This window comes from Amaranthus tricolor, chromosome 9 (genome assembly GCF_026212465.1).
Source record: "Amaranthus tricolor cultivar Red isolate AtriRed21 chromosome 9, ASM2621246v1, whole genome shotgun sequence".
Classification (NCBI taxonomy): Eukaryota; Viridiplantae; Streptophyta; class Magnoliopsida; order Caryophyllales; family Amaranthaceae; genus Amaranthus; species Amaranthus tricolor.
Genome location: NC_080055.1, coordinates 23,415,275 through 23,434,434, shown reverse-complemented (window position 1 = coordinate 23,434,434; position 19,160 = coordinate 23,415,275). Strand labels below are relative to the sequence as shown.

Sequence of the window (19,160 nt, the reverse complement as noted above, 5' to 3'; positions counted from 1 at the left end):
ACAAGTGGCAAATTATATTGAGGAGAAGATGACAGATAATTGTTTAAGAGAGTTTGGACTTATGTAAAGACATGGTATTATTGAATAAGGAAAATAAAAACTTGAAATACAGATAACTTAAAAAGAGGGTGAAGAAGAGTAAAGATAACCTGATTATATACCAAATAATTTGAAAAATTTAGATTTATAGATTGAAATTATAGAAAATTAAAATCGATAACTATTAAAATTAATATATTAATTCATATAACCATCACCAACCTTTTTAAGGCTAGGCCATTATTAGTATGAACCAAAAATTTTGAGATCATGAAAAGATATAAAAAAGGACAAAACAGCACAAGACTCCATTCATTCAATTCATAATTCTTATCCGTTTCCCTGACCTCTCCTTTCATATCTATCATGTACGTAGAAAATGTTTGTACTTGGTACATAAAGAGAAGTATGAGAGTATGATGGTTTTGTACAAATACATCATGTATTTTCTATCACAATCAAAATTGAACTATTAACGAATTAACTAATAACCATTGATAATATGACTTCAATTGTTTTGTTGGGGTGCCCGTATTTGACTCTTCATAGTCATATTTATGATCATTAATTCAATATTTTGCTGAAAGTTCTGCTATTATTTTATTTTTTTCTCAAGTTATTATTCTCTACAAGTTATTAAGTGGGAGGAAAGTTGATCACTTCCGTTCCTTCTAATTTTAAGTTTATTCATTAGAACTCTTATTCTTCACAAAAATTAATTATATAATGCTTATAATTAATTGCAAATCTTTATATCTCAAAAGTGTATTTTAAGTTTTTAAGCCTAAGCACCAAGTAGGCGGAATAACGTTTTTAGAAAAACAAAATTGTACCTTAGTTTGATATCAAGTTTTTGTAAACAATATTGTCTTAAAAGAATCTTCAGTTTATAGTAAGTTTTATTTAAAGTTATTTAATTTCAATTACTATATTTGTAATAGGTTGCAAAGACTTGTAATCTCGATTTGATGCTTATAATCTCTTTAAATTTTACATCTATAAAATATATAACAATTTAAAAGCGTTACTTCAAATTTAACCGTTTATGTTGCTGGTTAGTTTGATTTACTGAGTTTTTTGCTTCAAATTGAATGAGTTTGAAGAGATGTAAATGTTGTTTTTTTAAGAAATTGCACTTGCTGATTTTTTACTTTTTAATTTTAGGTTGCACGTTAGTTTTAGGCTGACAAGAATAAAACCAAGACTCCAAATAATTTAACTTTTCTCAATTGAATTCATAAATGTATATATTTCTGTGCGTGAAGGATGCTAAGTTGCACTAAAACGGACACGGACACGGACACGGACACGACACGGGTACGGGAAAACGCCAATTTAAAAATGGCGGACACGGGGACACGAAAATAGTAATATAATAAATATATCAAATTAAAGATAATTTTACAATCTTTCATTTAATATATGTAAATAAAGTCTAAAATAATATCAAATGATCAGAAAAATAGTATAAAATACCCTTTATCTTAATTTGAAAAGGGGAATAAAATAAAATTAAAAATAGAAAATTGGTGAATTTATAACACCATTGAAGAAAGAGCTTAACTCATTTCCTTCTCAGCTTTCTCTCTCCTCAAAACAACATCAAAAAAGTTGCTTTTGCCTAAGCTGAGCTATAGCTTTTGCTGGAAACAAAGACAGACTGAAAAGAATCCCTATAGTCGTAGTCATCGGGGGAACTTCCTCTATAAAGGATCATGTTCTCCCTTCTCTGTCCCAAAGGATCTGCCATAGTTGCTGTAGTGAAGATGGAGAAGCAGGGAATAGAAGAAGAGAAAGCACGACAGAGTAAAAAAAAAAAGTTTCAACCTTTCAGTGATTTTTTCACTTCAATGGCAGATTTTACAGCTATCCATTTCCTCCAACAATGAAGATCACTCCAGACACTGACCTTTCTTCTTTACTTTCCTCCAAAAAAAACCCACCTACACAACTCCATAAAAACCCAGATCTTCCCCAAAAAAACCCCGTAAACCTACCCGGAATAGCCCTCGGGTTTCCAAAAAGTCCGGCCCGCCTACCCCACTACTACATGCTGAAGTTCTGATTTTAATTTTTAATTTTTATTTATTTATTTTTAAAAAAAAAACGTGTCCTTGATTCTTGCCGTGTCCCTTTCGCGTCCTTGCCGTGTCCGCGTGTCCGGAAATATATTAAAATATTAGACACTTCATTTAGCGTGTCGGACACGGATTTTCGCGTGTCCGTCGCGTGTCCGTGTCCGACACGCGACACGCAGATTCAACGGCGTGTCCGTGTATCACAGGAAGGATGTGTTTGCATTGAATCGTACCATGTGTGCATTTTTACTTAGTTGAGACCGCTCTCTAAATTTGAACAACTTGTTTTATGATGGTCTATCAGTCCACTTGTGAAGGTTCTCTAATGTGAAAATCTTGAATTTATAAATTAATTATTTTGTTGTAGAAAAATTCAGCCAAATACTATATTTCAACAAAATGCTATTAAGGTATGTGGTTCGAGTGATGAGTCCAAGTTTCTTGCTAGGATTTAATTTTATTTGTTTTACCAAGAAAGGCTACAGCATGTCGAACAACTAAAAACCGAAAAAAAAAAAAAAAAAAAAAGAAGAAGAGGTTTTTGTTATATTTTTAATTGAATTTTCTTATCTTTATCTAATAATTAATTTGAATAAGTAAATATTTGAACAAGTGAAAACTCATACAATAAAACAATCAATTATGAAAATAATGAATATAAAATTTCGTTACAAAATGAGCGACAATTTTCTTTCTGATAGGTAATGATATATACTGAGAGACAAATAGTGAAGACATATAGTGTCATTGAAATTATTGACGATTTTAAAGTACTGAAAGAGCGTTTATATTTATTTTGATTTGAACATTATAATTTTTGGTTGTATTGATTTACTATATTTTAATTGAATTCAATTTTTTTTGTTAACATTGTCCCCTTAAAATTTTGTTCAACTTTCACCATTGTCCACCACTAGACATTATGCCCACACTCTCGTTGAATAATTTTAAAATACAAAACAATATAAAATTTAAATTGGAAAGTTGTGAAATGAAAAAAAATCAATGGAAGAAAATATCATAACAATAATAATAATAATTAAGAAGGTTAACTTAATAGGCCTTTTATTAGGATATAAAATCTAAATCATTTTCTTCAATGAATTCCCATCAGCAACCATGTAAACAATATCTGATCCAACGTCTACAATAAGCTGTTGGGGTATTACAATCTGTAACCCTAATTACTTTTCAAAGGCATGTTACCCTAATTCATAACGATCAAATTGTTCCCCTGGAATCTTTTCATGCAACTCTACCATTTATCAAATGTATATGTAACAATGAGATTTTAACCAGTTGATTAAATAAGATTAATTTAAACTAATGTGAAAGTGTAACACTTATGTCAGGCTATTACGTTGATAATATAATCAATTACTACTGATTATATTATCTACTGATTATAATATCTATTGATTAAATTAATCTTTTGAAAAATATAAAGAAATTACATTATAAGAATCATTTGAACCGATTTGAAATATATAAATTTTTATGGAAAATCCCGTAGAGTTTCGTTTGTAAATCGGACAAATCTAAATTTTTACTTTTGACTTAAAGTCATCCTGTAAGTTCAAAACCAACATTTCAAAATAATAACGCCAGTGGCACAGACGACAAACATTCTGAATTCACATCATTTCGAAGGGTGGAATATTTTCTCCAATCATCCAAAATGAGTGCTAAAATAATTTTAAATAAAAGATTTATTTATTTACATTCTTTTATATGACTAAATGAGACTACTTTGTTGATTATTATCCTTTACTGATTTTATCAATTTCAAAACTGTCCCCCTACCAGGATAGTTTCATAAAACAAAACTACATAGTCAGTTTATGTTGAGTATACATTTATAACTTAATTTTAATAATTCAATTTATTTAATTGTTCACATCTTTTGAATTTGTAGTTTTAATTATAAATCCCGAGAAAACAATTAGTGTCTTAGTAACTTAATTCACAATATAATCAAAATACTAATTATATATAAAATTTACAGAAAAAAATATCATAATTATATTTACACAAAAAAATGACTGGCATTATTTTTTAATTGTATCTAAATAGATATGCAGATAGGATACATTAATTATATCCTATAAATCATTTTCTTTTACAATTTATAAATATATTATAAAACTGTTTTATTCTATTTATTTATTTATTTTGATTTTATAAATCAAATATGTTTCCACTTTATTTAATAAAACATTTCCTTTCAAAGTCCAGAAATTATCAATTAAATCTATGAAATAGAACAAATTTTCTTTTCATCGGACTAGCTAGACTCTCCAGATAACTATTAGACAAAAATCCCTAGTATGCATATCCTACAAACGACTAAATTGTAGTAGAAGATCTAAGTCCGAGGTACTAATTAACATACCCCCAACTATTACGTAAATATTGAGATAATTCGGACGAAGTTTCTATTAAGTTTGATGATTTGGAACGGTTCCAAGAAAAAACATCTCCATGTATTATGATTTCAAAGTTAGAAAAGCAACTTTTTATATTCCCCTCTAACATAACAAAAGAAAAGCTAAAAACACCAACAATGTTATTAATAAAGTTTCTACCTTTTTCATCATTAAAGAATTAAATGTTAAATAATCTACATTTCTCATTAATAAGGTAGCAATTTGGTTGTTAATAAGTATGAGTAATTTTCTTTTATTTTTTATTTGGTTTGATTAAAATTGATTGTTACATACTTTTTTTGATGTATCAAAGTTTTTTAAAAACATTTTAACAACAAAATGTAATTAAATATTTTATTGATATATGAGTACGGTAATACTATTCTAAAATGGTATATGGACCTACGATAATTCATGTAAAATCATGAATACATCATTTTAAACCTTAAAAATAAAGTGGTCAAGGAAAATTATAAAAAAAAAAAATGAAATTACGTATACCATTAGACAATTGCACATTAAGTAGTCTAAAATATCAAATTTGTTAGATTAAGTATTCTTAAATAAGATTGAGGTTCCACAATGAAATTGTGTGTTGAAGATTTCACAAATAGTATTTGAAATGAGTCATACATAAACATTCCTATATTTATTTATTAACTTAAACGACAAAGGAAAATAACACAAGTGGTTAGAAAGATAGGAGAGCAGATGAAATAACACCAATGAAAATAATGACAAATTAAAAAAAATAAAATATCAATAATTATATATGTTGTTTTCAATTCAACACGCTTTTTTTATTTATTGATGATTTTCTATATCTAAATTTATAATAATTTTCTATATCTAATATCTACTTTATTTTCTTTATCTACATCTAGATTTACATAAATAACACACGTGGTTGATTAGATTATTAAGAGGGCAGAATGTCATTCGATGGCTGCTAAAACATGTGAACTTAAATAGTTGAAGGATTTGCTTTTGAGCATCTGAAATCTATAAATTATTATTATGACAATCAATCTGCTTTAGATCTTGCTCAAAATTTGATATTTAATGAAAAAACTAAGCATATGAGGTTGATTGTTATTACTTGTGCAATGCAATATATGATACATCCTTCTATATCCTAGTCATAATTAATTGGCGATATTTTTACTAAAGCTCAAGGTCATAGTCAATTCATGTTGTCTTTCACAAGTTGTGCATTTGCAATTTTCATGCTCCATCTTGAGCTGAATTTAGGATTATTATATAGTGGTTTATTGGGCTAGGGCTACATATTCCAAATCAACTAGTCTCTTGAGAGACGATCTCTTTGAGAGACGTATCTCACCAACCCATTAAACATTAATGCATACTTACCGTATTCTTAATCCCTACTTATATTATCCTTAATGCTTACTTATCGTATCTTTAATGCCTACTTTCAACATTTTAAATGTATATTTAAATCATTCTTAATGTCTAGTTACAATATTTTAAAAAATATATAATGAGCTGGCCTAATTAGAGATGGTCTCTCAAAGAGACCATCTCTCAACAGAATTTGTGATTCCAAAATAGCCCATGTGTAACATAAGGTTAGTATAGAATTAGTTATGTTATATATATATATATATATATATATATATATATATATATATATATATATATATATATATATATATATATATATATATATATATATATATATATATATATATATGTATGTATGTATGTATATATATATATATATATATATATATATATATATATATATATATATATATATATATATATATATATATATATATATATATATATATATATATATATATATATATATATATATATATATATATATATATATATATATATATATATATATATATATATATATATATATATATATATATATATATATGTATATATCAATTATTATCAATGAGCATCACATCTATTACTTCGCATATCATCACTTCTTTGAGGGTGTTTGGCAAATGCCTGGTAATTGATAGTCGATTATAATGGTTGATTTGACCAGCTGAATTTATTAACTGGTTTGACCAGCTAATTTTAAACTCGCTGCTATAAGCAGCTTGTACAAAAACAACTTATACGTATCAATAAGCTGTTTCAACTAGCTAATTCACCAAACACTAGCATTAGCTGGGACCATCCAACCCTCTATTTATATCAAAATAAGCTAAAATTACTCAATAAGTTAATTTGTCAAACATTCTATCTCTTCTTTACACTATTACCTCACTCTCTAGTGAAAAAATATATATATATATCTTCTCTTTTTTTTTTCAAATTTTAAAAATTTTGACTTGATTACATATTTTTTTTCATGGACACTATTGTATCAGATTAAATTTGTGTTAGACATTGAAACTATATAATTCTAAAACACTTTGGATTTCTATCAAAACAAAAATATGATGTCATGAAAAAATATTAATCATCAAAAATGTCTTGAAGATTATGATAAGGAAAAAAGTAAATGTATCTTCAATTGATAGTAAGAATTTATACATAATAATGCATTATTAATTTATCAAAATAAACAAGGACAAAATTTTTGTAATTAGACGGTCTACAAGTGATTACTTATAACGTGATCACTAATAGTTTTAAAGTAATCAATTTTTATATTTTTGGAGTAATCACTTATAACTTCAAAAATAATTAATTATAATCTTAAAGTGACCAATTCAGACTTTGACCGTTTATATGAGCTCGTTTCATTGTGAGATGGTCTTATACAAAATTTGCTCCAATAATGCAAATTGGACGTCTTTTTAATTTTGTAGCACAAGTTTTTAGCATTTTTCCTTAGTAAAAACAATCTTAAAATTTTCCGTATATATGATTTCTAAATATAGTAAAAAAAATATTGAATTGTCATGACTAACAAGTGCTTTAAATAACTTAGCTCATTAATTATTTAGTAACTCTCAAAAAGTATTCTAATAATAAGTAGTCATCTTTTTTGAAGACAACGCCTAAAACTCCTCCCTGAAAAAAAAATAATAAGGCTGAAAAAAGAAGACACAAAAAAAAATCTAAAAATAAAATCACAATTTAAGAAAACAATTAAAGAAAACAGGTTGGAAGGAGGAAAAGAATTAAGAGAGGCAAACAAAAAAATAAAAATAAAAAATAAAAAACCTCCTCTCTTCCTCTTTACCTCTCCTCCCATTTTTTTTTTATTTCTCCATAAATTAATTATTTTCTTTGATTTTATTCGAGCCATGGCATTTGAAGAATTTAGCCAACTATCAAAACGTAGAAGAGAAGAACGAGCACAAAAGTACAAGAAAAAAATATTGCTAGCGGTTTTATGTACATTTATTTCTCTCCTATGTATTGCTATTGGAGTTTTTTCATTCTTATATTTTACCGATAAACAAATTAAAAGCGATAAAAATAATAATGTTTTTCCTCCATCTTCTAAAAAAGAACACGTAAAAACTTCGAGTAAAATAATAGAAATAATATGTGAACCTACGGATTATAAGAAAAAATGTGAAGATACGTTAACAAAAGTTGTACGTACGGATGTTTCAAAACCTTCAATTGATCCTAGAGCTATTATTAAGGCCACTATCTCTGCTGCTATGGATGAGGTTTTTAAGGCCATAAATATGACCCACAAATTCAAGTTTGACAAGCCTCAGGATAAGGCTGCCTTTGATGTTTGTAAGAAACTTTTTCAGGTATGATATATTTTTATTTAAGAATTTTTTATGAAAAAATGGATTTCTAATTAAAAAGAAATTTCTTTTCCAAATAATTTTACAAGTGTTTAAAATATCTAAAATATAACAACCAAAATTATATTTTTCTAGGCTTATGTTTTCCTCAATATTGATATGTTTTGGGGTCTAAAGGCAATCATATATACTCTAGGTCAATTGTTGATTATTTTGACTTGAGTTTTTGGGTTTAGGTTACCGATATATCAAAGGGAGGTACAAAAAATAATGTAATGGGTTAATTTTAAGATAGTTTATTATAAATGGTTTAATTTCATGTTGGGACGATTTGTGTGTTGTTTAGAATTGTAGATATTATGTTTTGTCGTTTTTGAGGCAGATTGATGTATGTACAAATTAATTGTGGATCGAGTAGATATCGAATCAGACTATATATACACGTATATATAATCACTTTTTATCTTGAATATATAACGAATTAATGTCATGTTTAGGTCAACAAAATGTAAAAAGGCAATTATATAATCATGTAATTTAAAATGTTGATTATTCTAACATAAAATTGAGTTAATTCCTTTTTGACTAATTAAGAATAACTTTTTACAATGAACTATATATATAAAATAGTTAATGACTTTTAAATATGTATTTTAACACAATATAGTTATTTTAAAATAAACGTCAATACTTTTAAACTAATATTATATTTTTATAAACATACATCCTATTTAATTTATTATGATGGTTGACTTAAAGTTTTCATCATTAAAATGACTCGTGTTTTAATGGCATGTTTAGCAAGTACAAAATTCAAAATATCATCAATAGTGAGTGGAAAAAAAAACCATTAATAATTTAGGTTTTATACTTTTATATTTATATTAAGTAGATAAAAGAATAAATAATAGATAAGACTTTTGGACAAATGGCTCGCCATGTTGCATTAGAAAGCACTATGACTAAAAAATATCAATGATTTTTAAATTTTACGGTGCAAATTCAAAGCATAGAATTTTTATTTATTTTTTTTATTGGAAAATATTTTACATATAAGGAAGATCTCGCATCATAAAATAGTGGATTGTGTGATTCGTGTATAATGTTTGGTAGGGCTAATCCTCCTAATGGCTAATACCTTACATGTAAGGAAGATCTCGCATCATAAAATAGTGGATTGTGTGATTTGCGTATAATGTTTGGTAGGGCTAATCCTCCTAATACTATATGATTTTGGGAAAGAATGAACCTCCTAATCCACTTAACGAGCCCACGGATTTTCTGTGGGTGCATGTGTCCCACAGGTGATTATGTGACAAATTGTCACAGACTAACACATGTGAACAAGATCTCATATAAGCCCTATGGGTGTCCAGGGTGATCTAGTAATGAATTATCACGGCCTAACGCTGTGACTTACACTTATTTTCACTTTGTACATTATACACTTTTGTTATCAAACATGCTAATGAATTAACAAACCATGCATGTTTTAATACAAAATAGGATTCAACAGAAGAATTGGCACAATCAATGAAACAAGTAGAAGAAGAAGCTAAAAGCAATCACATAAAGATTAATGATCTAAAAACATGGTTAAGTGCAGTTTACTCGTATCAAGAAACATGTATTGATGCATTTGATAAAGGGAATATGAAGAACCAAATGAAGGGTGTATTGAGTTCTACTGAGGAGTATATTAGTAATTCCCTTGCTCTTGTTTCCCAAATCTTTTCTGCCGTTGAGAAGTTTAAAGGAAAGCGTAACCTATTGGCAACGGTTGATAGCCATGGGTTTCCTGAATGGATGAGCCATGAACAACGCAAGCTCATTGTCAAATATACGACTAACTTAACCCCCGATCTCACGGTGGCTAAAGATGGAAGTGGAAATTATACTTCTATTAATGATTGTTTAAACTCATTGCCACAAAATCGTACAAAAAGGTACGGTATTCCAAAAATGTTATCCAAACATAATATTGGTGTTTTGAATAGGTCGTGAGTCATCTACCGTTAGAGTATATAACATATCTTGGGGTCTTAACCATCAACTTTAAATTTTGGTTGAGTTAGTATCTTAACATGGTATCAGAGCCGAGAGGGTGGTTCTTGGATATGATGTGACTCGCGTATGAGATGGAGTGTTAGGGTATATAACATATCTAAGGACCATCATCATTAACTTAAAGTTTTTAGTTGAGTTAGTTTCATAAAATGGTATCAAAGCCGAAGATGGTCCTTAGATATAATTGGTTGAGTGTTAAGAGTATGGAGTATAACATATCCTAGGGCCTTAAACATCAGCTTAAGTTGATGATTGAGATCCCATGATATGTTATATACTCTAACATTTACTTACATGGAAAGGAAGATGAACTTTATCTTTCAAAACAAGATAACTTTTGGTTTTGTTCATGGCAATCTCATTGTCAAATATAACTAAACAAATGACCATCAATCAAGAAGTAATGTTTTTAGTGAATTTTTTTTATAGAGATAACATTTTGTGAAAAAAAAAAACACTTAATGCTATGATGATGCTGAAATATACTTTCTCTGTCCCTTTGAGATCACTAATAATGATGATATATTATGAAGAAAAAATCACTATCACAAACAATTTTAAATCGATAGAGTTTTTACCTAGTCTACAATGTCAAAAATTACTTTTTGCGCTAACTCAATAGGACTTAAAAGCTAACTTTTATTGTATTGTGTATGTTATATATCTAGAATCAATATTTTCGTCAAAGAAGGAATCTACAATGAGTATGTAACTATAACCAAGAAGATGGTGAATATAACCATGTTCGGAGATGGGTCACAAAAGACCATGATTTCTGGCAGCAAAAATTTTGTAGATGGAGTTCGAACTTTTGAAACTGCTACTTTTGGTATGTACTAGTCAATTTTTATCGTTAACTTTACAACAATTCATGAAATTCTTCTTTAGTATTTTACCTCGTATTCTTTTTATTCCACTTTTATGGGTATATATAGCTTATTATGGGTCTCAACTATCTGCTTAAACTTTTTGTTGAGTTGGTTTCTTAATATAGTACCAGAGCCTACGTGACAAGAAATCACGAGTATATATTCTAATATTTGATTATCTTACATGATGGTTCTTCAGCTGTGCTGGGAGAAGGATTTGTAGGAATAGCATTGGGATTTCGCAACACAGCAGGACCAGAAAAACACCAAGCAGTAGCCCTTCGCGTGCAAGCAGATCGTTCAATTTTCCTAAACTGTCGTATGGAAGCATACCAAGACACACTCTACGCTCAAACACACAGACAATTCTACCGCGGTTGTTACATCACAGGAACAATAGATTTCATATTTGGTGACGCAGCAGCCATTTTCCAAAGTTGTCTACTTATGGTAAGAAAACCAATGGAGAACCAACAAAACATAGTAACTGCCCAAGGGCGAGCTGATAAACACGAAAACACAGGGATCGTACTTCATAACTGTCGAATCTTTCCCGATAAAGAGCTTGATCCTGTGAAGGAAAAGTTCAAAACATATCTAGGAAGACCTTGGAAAGAATACTCTAGGACAATCATTATGGAAAGCACAATAGGAGAATTTATAGCACCGGAAGGATGGATGCCATGGGAAGGGAGCTTCGCTCTTAGTACATTGTATTATGTAGAATTTAACAATCATGGTCCGGGAGCAGACACATCAAAGCGTGTCAAATGGGCTGGTTATAATAACTCGATAAGTAGACAAGAAGCACATAGTTATACAGTTACACCATTTTTACAAGGTAGTTGGATTCGAGAAAACTCTAATGTGCAAGTTCATTTTGGGTTATACAATTGAACCAAGCTTCATGAACTATAAGGACATTTCATTTCATTTATGTTATGTTTGATTTTATTCAAGAGTAATTGTAGATATAATTTGAATATCTCTTTTTTCTTGTTAATTTGGTACTAACAATTAATATGCGATGTATATAGTATGCAAAGTTCTCTTCCTTTTGACTCCATTCTAATTATACATTTAGATTTATTTATTGGAGAGTTTTTTTTTTTTTTTTTTTTTTTTTTTTTTTTTTTTTATCATTATAAGGTAAGTTGAGGGAACAAAAAGGATGCGTGAGAATCAAACTAAGAACCTTACTTGGAAAAGCTATAAAGCTGTATTTGAAGATAATATTCTTTTTTAAGAGTATGATTTAGTCAAATAACCCATCCATTGCTTGGTAGTAATAAAAATTCCAAATATGTTCAAACTCAACTAGTGGATATGTGTTCACTCTAGGTGGTGGAGCTATCTTATGAAAGAAATCAAAAAGACTTGTATAGCAAGATCCACCATGGAGTCTGAGTTCATTGCTTTTGAGTTGGTAGGGAAAGAGGAAGAGTGCTTGAGAAATATGCTAAATGATATACCATTGTGACGAAAAGTAGGTGCACCTATTTCATTGCATCGTGATCTCACGCAGCCCTCAATTTGGGTAATGGTAACTTCTATAAAGGTAAGAAGAGACATAAAGATCGGCATGGTATGGTTAAGAAATTCTCAAAAATAGAGAAATTTCTTTGAACTATAAAGTCAGAAAGAAATTTAGATGATCCATTGATAAAAGGGTTGATAAGAAAAGTGTTCTTTGAAAAGTCGAGAGAAATAGAGCTTAAATACTTAAATTGAGTATGTGGTAGATAATAATATTTTAGTCAAACTAAGTAACATAATTTCAACATACACTACATTTTCCATCCACTACGACACATGATAGATCTTGTATAAACTCATAGCCTTCATGGTGGTGCTTTTGAAAAGCACTTGATAGATTTATAATGTTAAGGTTGAGCTTTGCAATCTTAATAGTTCCATAGCCTCATATGGTGGTGTTAGTTAGAAACACCTAATGGACTACATACGTAAGTGTGAAGGTATAACCGCTTTCTATGAATATTGTGTTGTTTCCTAGAGTAATTATGAGAACTTAGGTAAGAAAAACGTTGACTTTAAACATACTAGATTGATCTTGCACGATTTTGCATAAGGGGATCATAACTAAACACTAATATGTTTGAGTAATTTCACTCATTAGTAAGTTGTTGCCTCACTCCACTATGTATCACTTCAAATGGAAAGATACGATTGTTGATGTTTAAGTGTTTTTTCTTTAATAGGCCTTCTCTTTTGTAAGTTTTTATGGGGAATTATTGAAAGTTGAGGAGTTATAATTTCAAATGACTTTTATTTCACCATCCCACATCGTTCACAAATACGTGAATTGTCACATTAATGTTAGTATATATACTTCACTTTCCTCCCGAAAAAGAAGCTAATGGTAAAAGCTCGAATCTCAGATAAGAAAATGGAGAAAGAGATTCAGCAAACTTTGTATACTGTTCAACAGCTCGTTACACTTAACCTTTATAATCCTGACATCTTTCCTGATCTTGAAAACCATGTCAATCACCGGGTTACATCTCTTTCTCCTCGCTTTTCTTTCTAATTTTCAATTTTCTTTCTAAGTTTCAATTTTAAGTGTATTTAGTACAGAATTATTACTCTACTTTCTCTTGGGGTTTTTCATTTGTGTTTCAGAGTTTGTTGATTGTGGAATTTTTAAATGGGTAATGGAAGATATCATGCAATATTGTATACTTTAAACAATCCACTTTTATGATACTTATTTTCTTGAATTGATTGTTCATCTGGAAAATGTTTATTATTGGATAATTTCCTTTCAAGAACAAAAACATGAATTGAAACCTAAATTTTCTGGGTTTACAAGTTTGATCCCATTCCTAATTTTATGTTTGGTAATTACCTTGTTCATCTTAAATATCTTTAATTGTAAAAATTACAAAACTATTAATAAAATTTACAATAAGACGAATTTCAAGATTTCACGTGACTATGTTCTAACTTATAACTTATGGATTAAGAATAAATAACACAATAAGAGTGATTAATGAAATAGGAGGGAGTATAATTTGGATTATGTACTTATGTTGAAGGTGTGTGATTTAATTTATGTGGTGATAGAGAATATAACATCTTGGGCCTCTAAGTATCAGCTTAAACTGAGTTGGTTTCTTAATACCAGGTATTGGGCCTAAGTCATTTGGTTGAGTTGGTTCCTTAATTTGTTATGTTGAGTTGGTTCCTTAATTTGTTATGTTGAGTTGGTTCCTTAATTTGTTATCAGAAGTCGGTGTAACAAGAGGTTACGGAATCAAATCTCAATCATCTCGTGGAATATTTAGCATCAGAGGTAAATATGTGTTGAATTCATACTTATCAAAGGCTCTCGTGTGAGGAGCGTGTTAGAGTACATATCTTGGGGCTCAATCATTAGCTTAACCAACATGTGGATGATGACCAACGACTGATTTATGGTTCATGTAGCCAACCTAATGCAAGCTAACTATTTACAAATCATAATTTGCTCAAAATAACCAAAAATTAAAATGGTATGATTCACGATGAGATCAAACCATGTGGCACTAAGCCAAACCCAATTTTTTGTACTCCCTCTGTTCTATTATGCTTGGTGCATTTGATTTTTTTATGCAATCTAATGTGTTATTTTGATCATTTATATATTGAATTATGTATAATCAGAAATTATAAAAAAAATAATATCATGCAAATATGATTAGACAATTCAAACAAGATCATAACACATTAGCCACAATAAAATAAGCTTGAACAGTTAATGGTGTCAATAATCGTAATGTAGTAAGTGTTTGAGAATGGAGGAAGTATCAAGGCTTTGGCATTGTTGTCTTGGTGGGCATATTTCAGATTAGTTCTGTAAACTGACAGGAATTAGGCATTTGTATGGCTTGATTGTTATCATACTATAACCCAATTATGTTATTTAAATTACTTTTCTCTTGCATTTATCAGGTTATGACGGGATCGTACAGTCTCGATGCCAATCTTTGTCTCCTTCGGCTCTACCAGGTATAGACTCTCCATATATTTATAATGTGGACCTATGTAACTCGAATTCGTATTTTGTTTCACATACTTGGACATTGGAATGGCACCTAGACGCTTTATTATAGGCGTAAAATTGAACATTTAAACGTATTTGACACTTGAATATGTACCACTATTCGACATTAGTATTCGACATCAACATCAGTATTCGACATCAGACATCAGTACCCGTGTCCAAGTAACATAGATATGGACAGTGAATAGCATGAGTTTGCTACTTTTTATCACTATTTTGGTATCAATCATTTGTTTTTCTTTTATTGCCTGATTGGTGCTGCATATCTAGTTTGTACCAGAGAGGATGAGTACTCAAATTATAGCTCGCATTTTGATTAAGGTCTGATTTCTTATGTTTTTCTTTTTTCTTGATGGTTTCTACTTCAGCCTTGTTTGTTACGGTTTTGTTTGGTTGATGAATGCATACTTTGTTTCCTTATTACTCAGGCACTTATGGCTATGCCAGCACCTGATTTTAGCCTTTGCCTCTTCTTGATCCCGGAACGTGTGGTATGGTATTTCTTCATTTTCCCTTACATTTAAGTTAGTATTTACATATCTTCAGAAATAATGCATATGCCACCTATTGAGATTATTGCTTCAATTAGTTCACCAAATGCACTATTTCTTGTGGTACTATGTTCTGTTTCGAGCAAAACAGTCAAAGAGTACACTGGTTGAAATTCCTGCAGTGTGCAGCAATGAAAGCAGAAACTGCTTAAACCAGATTAGTTATTGCAAAACAATCTGACGTACTGTCTTTGAATGGTTTCCTTGAACCTCAAAAGTACATATAAGTTATAGACTAGCAGATACAGCATTGCCTCGTTAATTTTGCTAGCAAGTCAAAAACTAAAAGATCTATTAACTGAGCACCACTAATCAACATATCAACTTGCAAGAATTTAGCTTGGAATTTCTCTTAATTCTTAACACCGAAATCAACCTGTGAGTACCATACAGTTTCGGTTACGTCTAAATATTCAATTTTACGCCTAAAAAGAAGTGTCTAAGTGCCCTTTTAATGTTCGAGGATCAAGTATTGGACATGGGTACGTAAAACAAAATGAAGAGTCCGAGGATAACATATTTTTCCTATACTTCTGCAATGGATACTGTAGACCTCTGTCAGGGGAGCTTAGTTATTTGATGCTTAACCAGTTTGCTGACAAGCTGCATAAGAAAGAACAAGGACATTGGAAACAGATGCTGCATCATCGCAGCAGCATCTTGACATAATCATCCCATAGTAACCAAGGTTCATTTCAACAAGCCTATGTTAAGTAGCACGCCTGTTGATCAAGAAGCATGGAATATCTTTTCCAATAGAAAAGATGTTATTTAAGAACAAAATTCCGGATATCTCTATTAGTAAGAAGAGTCCATAAATACTTTTTGGAAATGACCTATATTTTGGTTAATGCATCCTACTCGCCCTGTTCCCCTCACTACTCATGAGTAAGACCCCAAAAACTATTCTACAGCTTTGTTCCAAAGAGCTCATTGGAAATTGCTAGAAGTGATGTGCTACCATTATACTTTAAATGTATATGTCTCACTTTTTATTGTTGACCGAAAATTTTCATTTTTTGTTGTATAAAAAACTTACAGCAAATGGAGGAGCAGTTCAAGACATTGATTGTCCTCTCTCATTATTTGGAGGTATTCTTAATGCTTTGAATTTGAAAAAGGGGTAGAGTTTGTGGGGTGTTGATAAACTATTGTTTTATGCTTACAGACAGCAAGGTTTCGTCAGTTCTGGGAAGAAGCAGCCAAGAATCGCCACCTTCTAGAAGCAGTTCCGGGTAAGTAGTCTCTGAAAGTTACTGTATGGTCAATTTCTTATGTAGTACTGAGTTTTAATTATAATTTATAGATGTTCACCTGTGTCCTGTAATTTCCATTTATAAAGTGATCTTCACGTATAACTTTCATCATCGTAGGCACTAGGCAGTAGATTTAATGTATAACACCTTTTCCTCGATTCCATTCATGTGATTTTGATCATGAATATACTTTTTTTTAAGAAAAAATTGATATAATAATCCAATCTTTCATCCATCTGACGTGAATAATCCAACTTTTGAATTATTTTTTAATAATCTAACATTTGCTCTTAGTTTGCTTTTATGTACCATTATTTTTTTGTTTTTTTATAATTCAACCTTTGCCCTTAGTTTGTTATTAGCATACCCGATTAGTATGCCGACAACAAACTAAGGGTAAATGTTGGTTTATTAAAAGATATATTAAAAAAAGATAATCCAAAGTTGGGATTGTTCTTCACAGCGAATTTGTAAAAGGTTGGATTATTTATATCAATGTTTCTTTTTTTCTAAATATTTCTTCTTTCATATGAATACTCAGACACACAAATTCAGGTTTTGAACAAGCAATTCAGTCTTATGCGGTTCATGTACTCTCACTAACTTATCAACGTGTTCCAAGAAGTGTGGTTGCTGAGGTATGCAGTCGATTCATATTTGAAGCTTCTCGAACATATAATGTTGCTTGACGCCAAAATTGTTATTGAATGTTCTTGAAGGGGCTTGGTTTACGAATTTTATGTGCATTTTTGTCGAGCTGTTATAGTTATTTTGACTTCCTGCTTGCAATGAAACAGGCCATCAATATCGAAGGTTTTGCTTTGGACAAGTTCTTGGAGCTCCATGTAGCAGAATGCGGTTGGGTTCTTGAAAAGAATTCCAACGGTCAGTCCATTGTCCTTCCCCGTAATGAATTTAATCATCCGGAATTGAAGAAAAATGCTGCAGATGGCATACAATTGGAGTAGCATCACTCGGATATTCCCTATTCTTGGCTGACCAAATAGCATTATGTTGGTTTACAGCATCGGTGACGGGACAATAAATTTTTTATATACCTAGAGATGCTAAGAGTGACTAAGATTTTGTGTGTTGTTTTTAACAATCTACTATATGTACCATGAATTGGTCTCAAATTTTTGAGATTAATCCCACTCGTTTATCCTAAATAGTACTACGTTTTCTTTGAAAGATGTTTCATTAAATTGTTGAGTTTTTTCCCAAAATAATGCCAATCATAAAATATTGCCCAATGTATTTCTTGAGTATTGTCCACGTAGGACAAGTGGGAGAAAATAGTACTATCTTACATAGCGATTTGCTTAGAAATTTTAAGAAAATCGTTAGATGAAATAGCGATTTGCATCACATGGATTTTTTTTTTTAAAAAAAATAAAAATTAGAGTAAACCGCCACATGAGATGGCGGTTTTGTTGCTATACAAAACGATACTTGTTGCCTCATTTTTCACTTCATCCCATTTGTTCCTCATTGCTGTCGGTTTTCTTAAAAAAAATAAAATTTCTACACTCCTCATTTACTTCATATTCACACTCTCTCATTGAACTAAATTAATCAACTACATTGCCATCTTCTCCTTTGTTACTTGTTCATTTTCATCCTTATTTAAGGTATGAATATAACCCTAAATTTTTTCATTATGCAAATTGATATTTTTGTTCATTATTGTTGTCATTTGAAGTTATAATAGATTGATTGTTTGTTACATTATCTTGATTTCATGATTTAAGCTTACATTTTACACATTTGTAGTTAAATTTTATGATTTGGTTTGTATGCATATAAAGTGTTTGATGAAATGCTCCAATGAAAGTTTACTACTTTATAAGGTTAGATTAATGGTTTTAGTATATATTTATGGTATCGTTAGCTTTATATTTGAATTGACCCTTCTAATAAATGTTGCAATAATTTAATATTATACATTAAAGTGTATGTGAAATCACATGAAAAACATGCTTGTGTGTGCAGAATATGGATCATTATCCTGTTATAGTATAGTGGGGTGAGAAAGTAAGTTATACTGGATCCGATGTTGTGTATAATGGAGGATTGAATGCGGTGATGTTTATCCATCGTTAGA

At 30.0% G+C, this 19,160-nt stretch overlaps 1 protein-coding gene and 1 pseudogene across 1 annotated transcript; both read left to right on the top strand.

The window, feature by feature from the left end:
- The first annotated feature begins 7,551 nt into the window (after positions 1 to 7,551).
- LOC130823702 (pectinesterase-like) lies at positions 7,552 to 12,207 on the top strand. Its single transcript, XM_057688431.1, has 4 exons — positions 7,552 to 8,253; positions 9,757 to 10,196; positions 10,986 to 11,146; positions 11,386 to 12,207. Exons 1-4 carry the CDS (start codon positions 7,789 to 7,791, stop codon positions 12,081 to 12,083), a joined length of 1,764 nt encoding a protein of 587 aa, XP_057544414.1. The 5' UTR covers positions 7,552 to 7,788; the 3' UTR covers positions 12,084 to 12,207.
- A 1,267-nt stretch (positions 12,208 to 13,474) lies between these two features.
- Positions 13,475 to 18,620, top strand: LOC130823701 (eukaryotic translation initiation factor 3 subunit K-like; annotated as a pseudogene).
- The last annotated feature ends 540 nt before the right edge of the window (positions 18,621 to 19,160 follow it).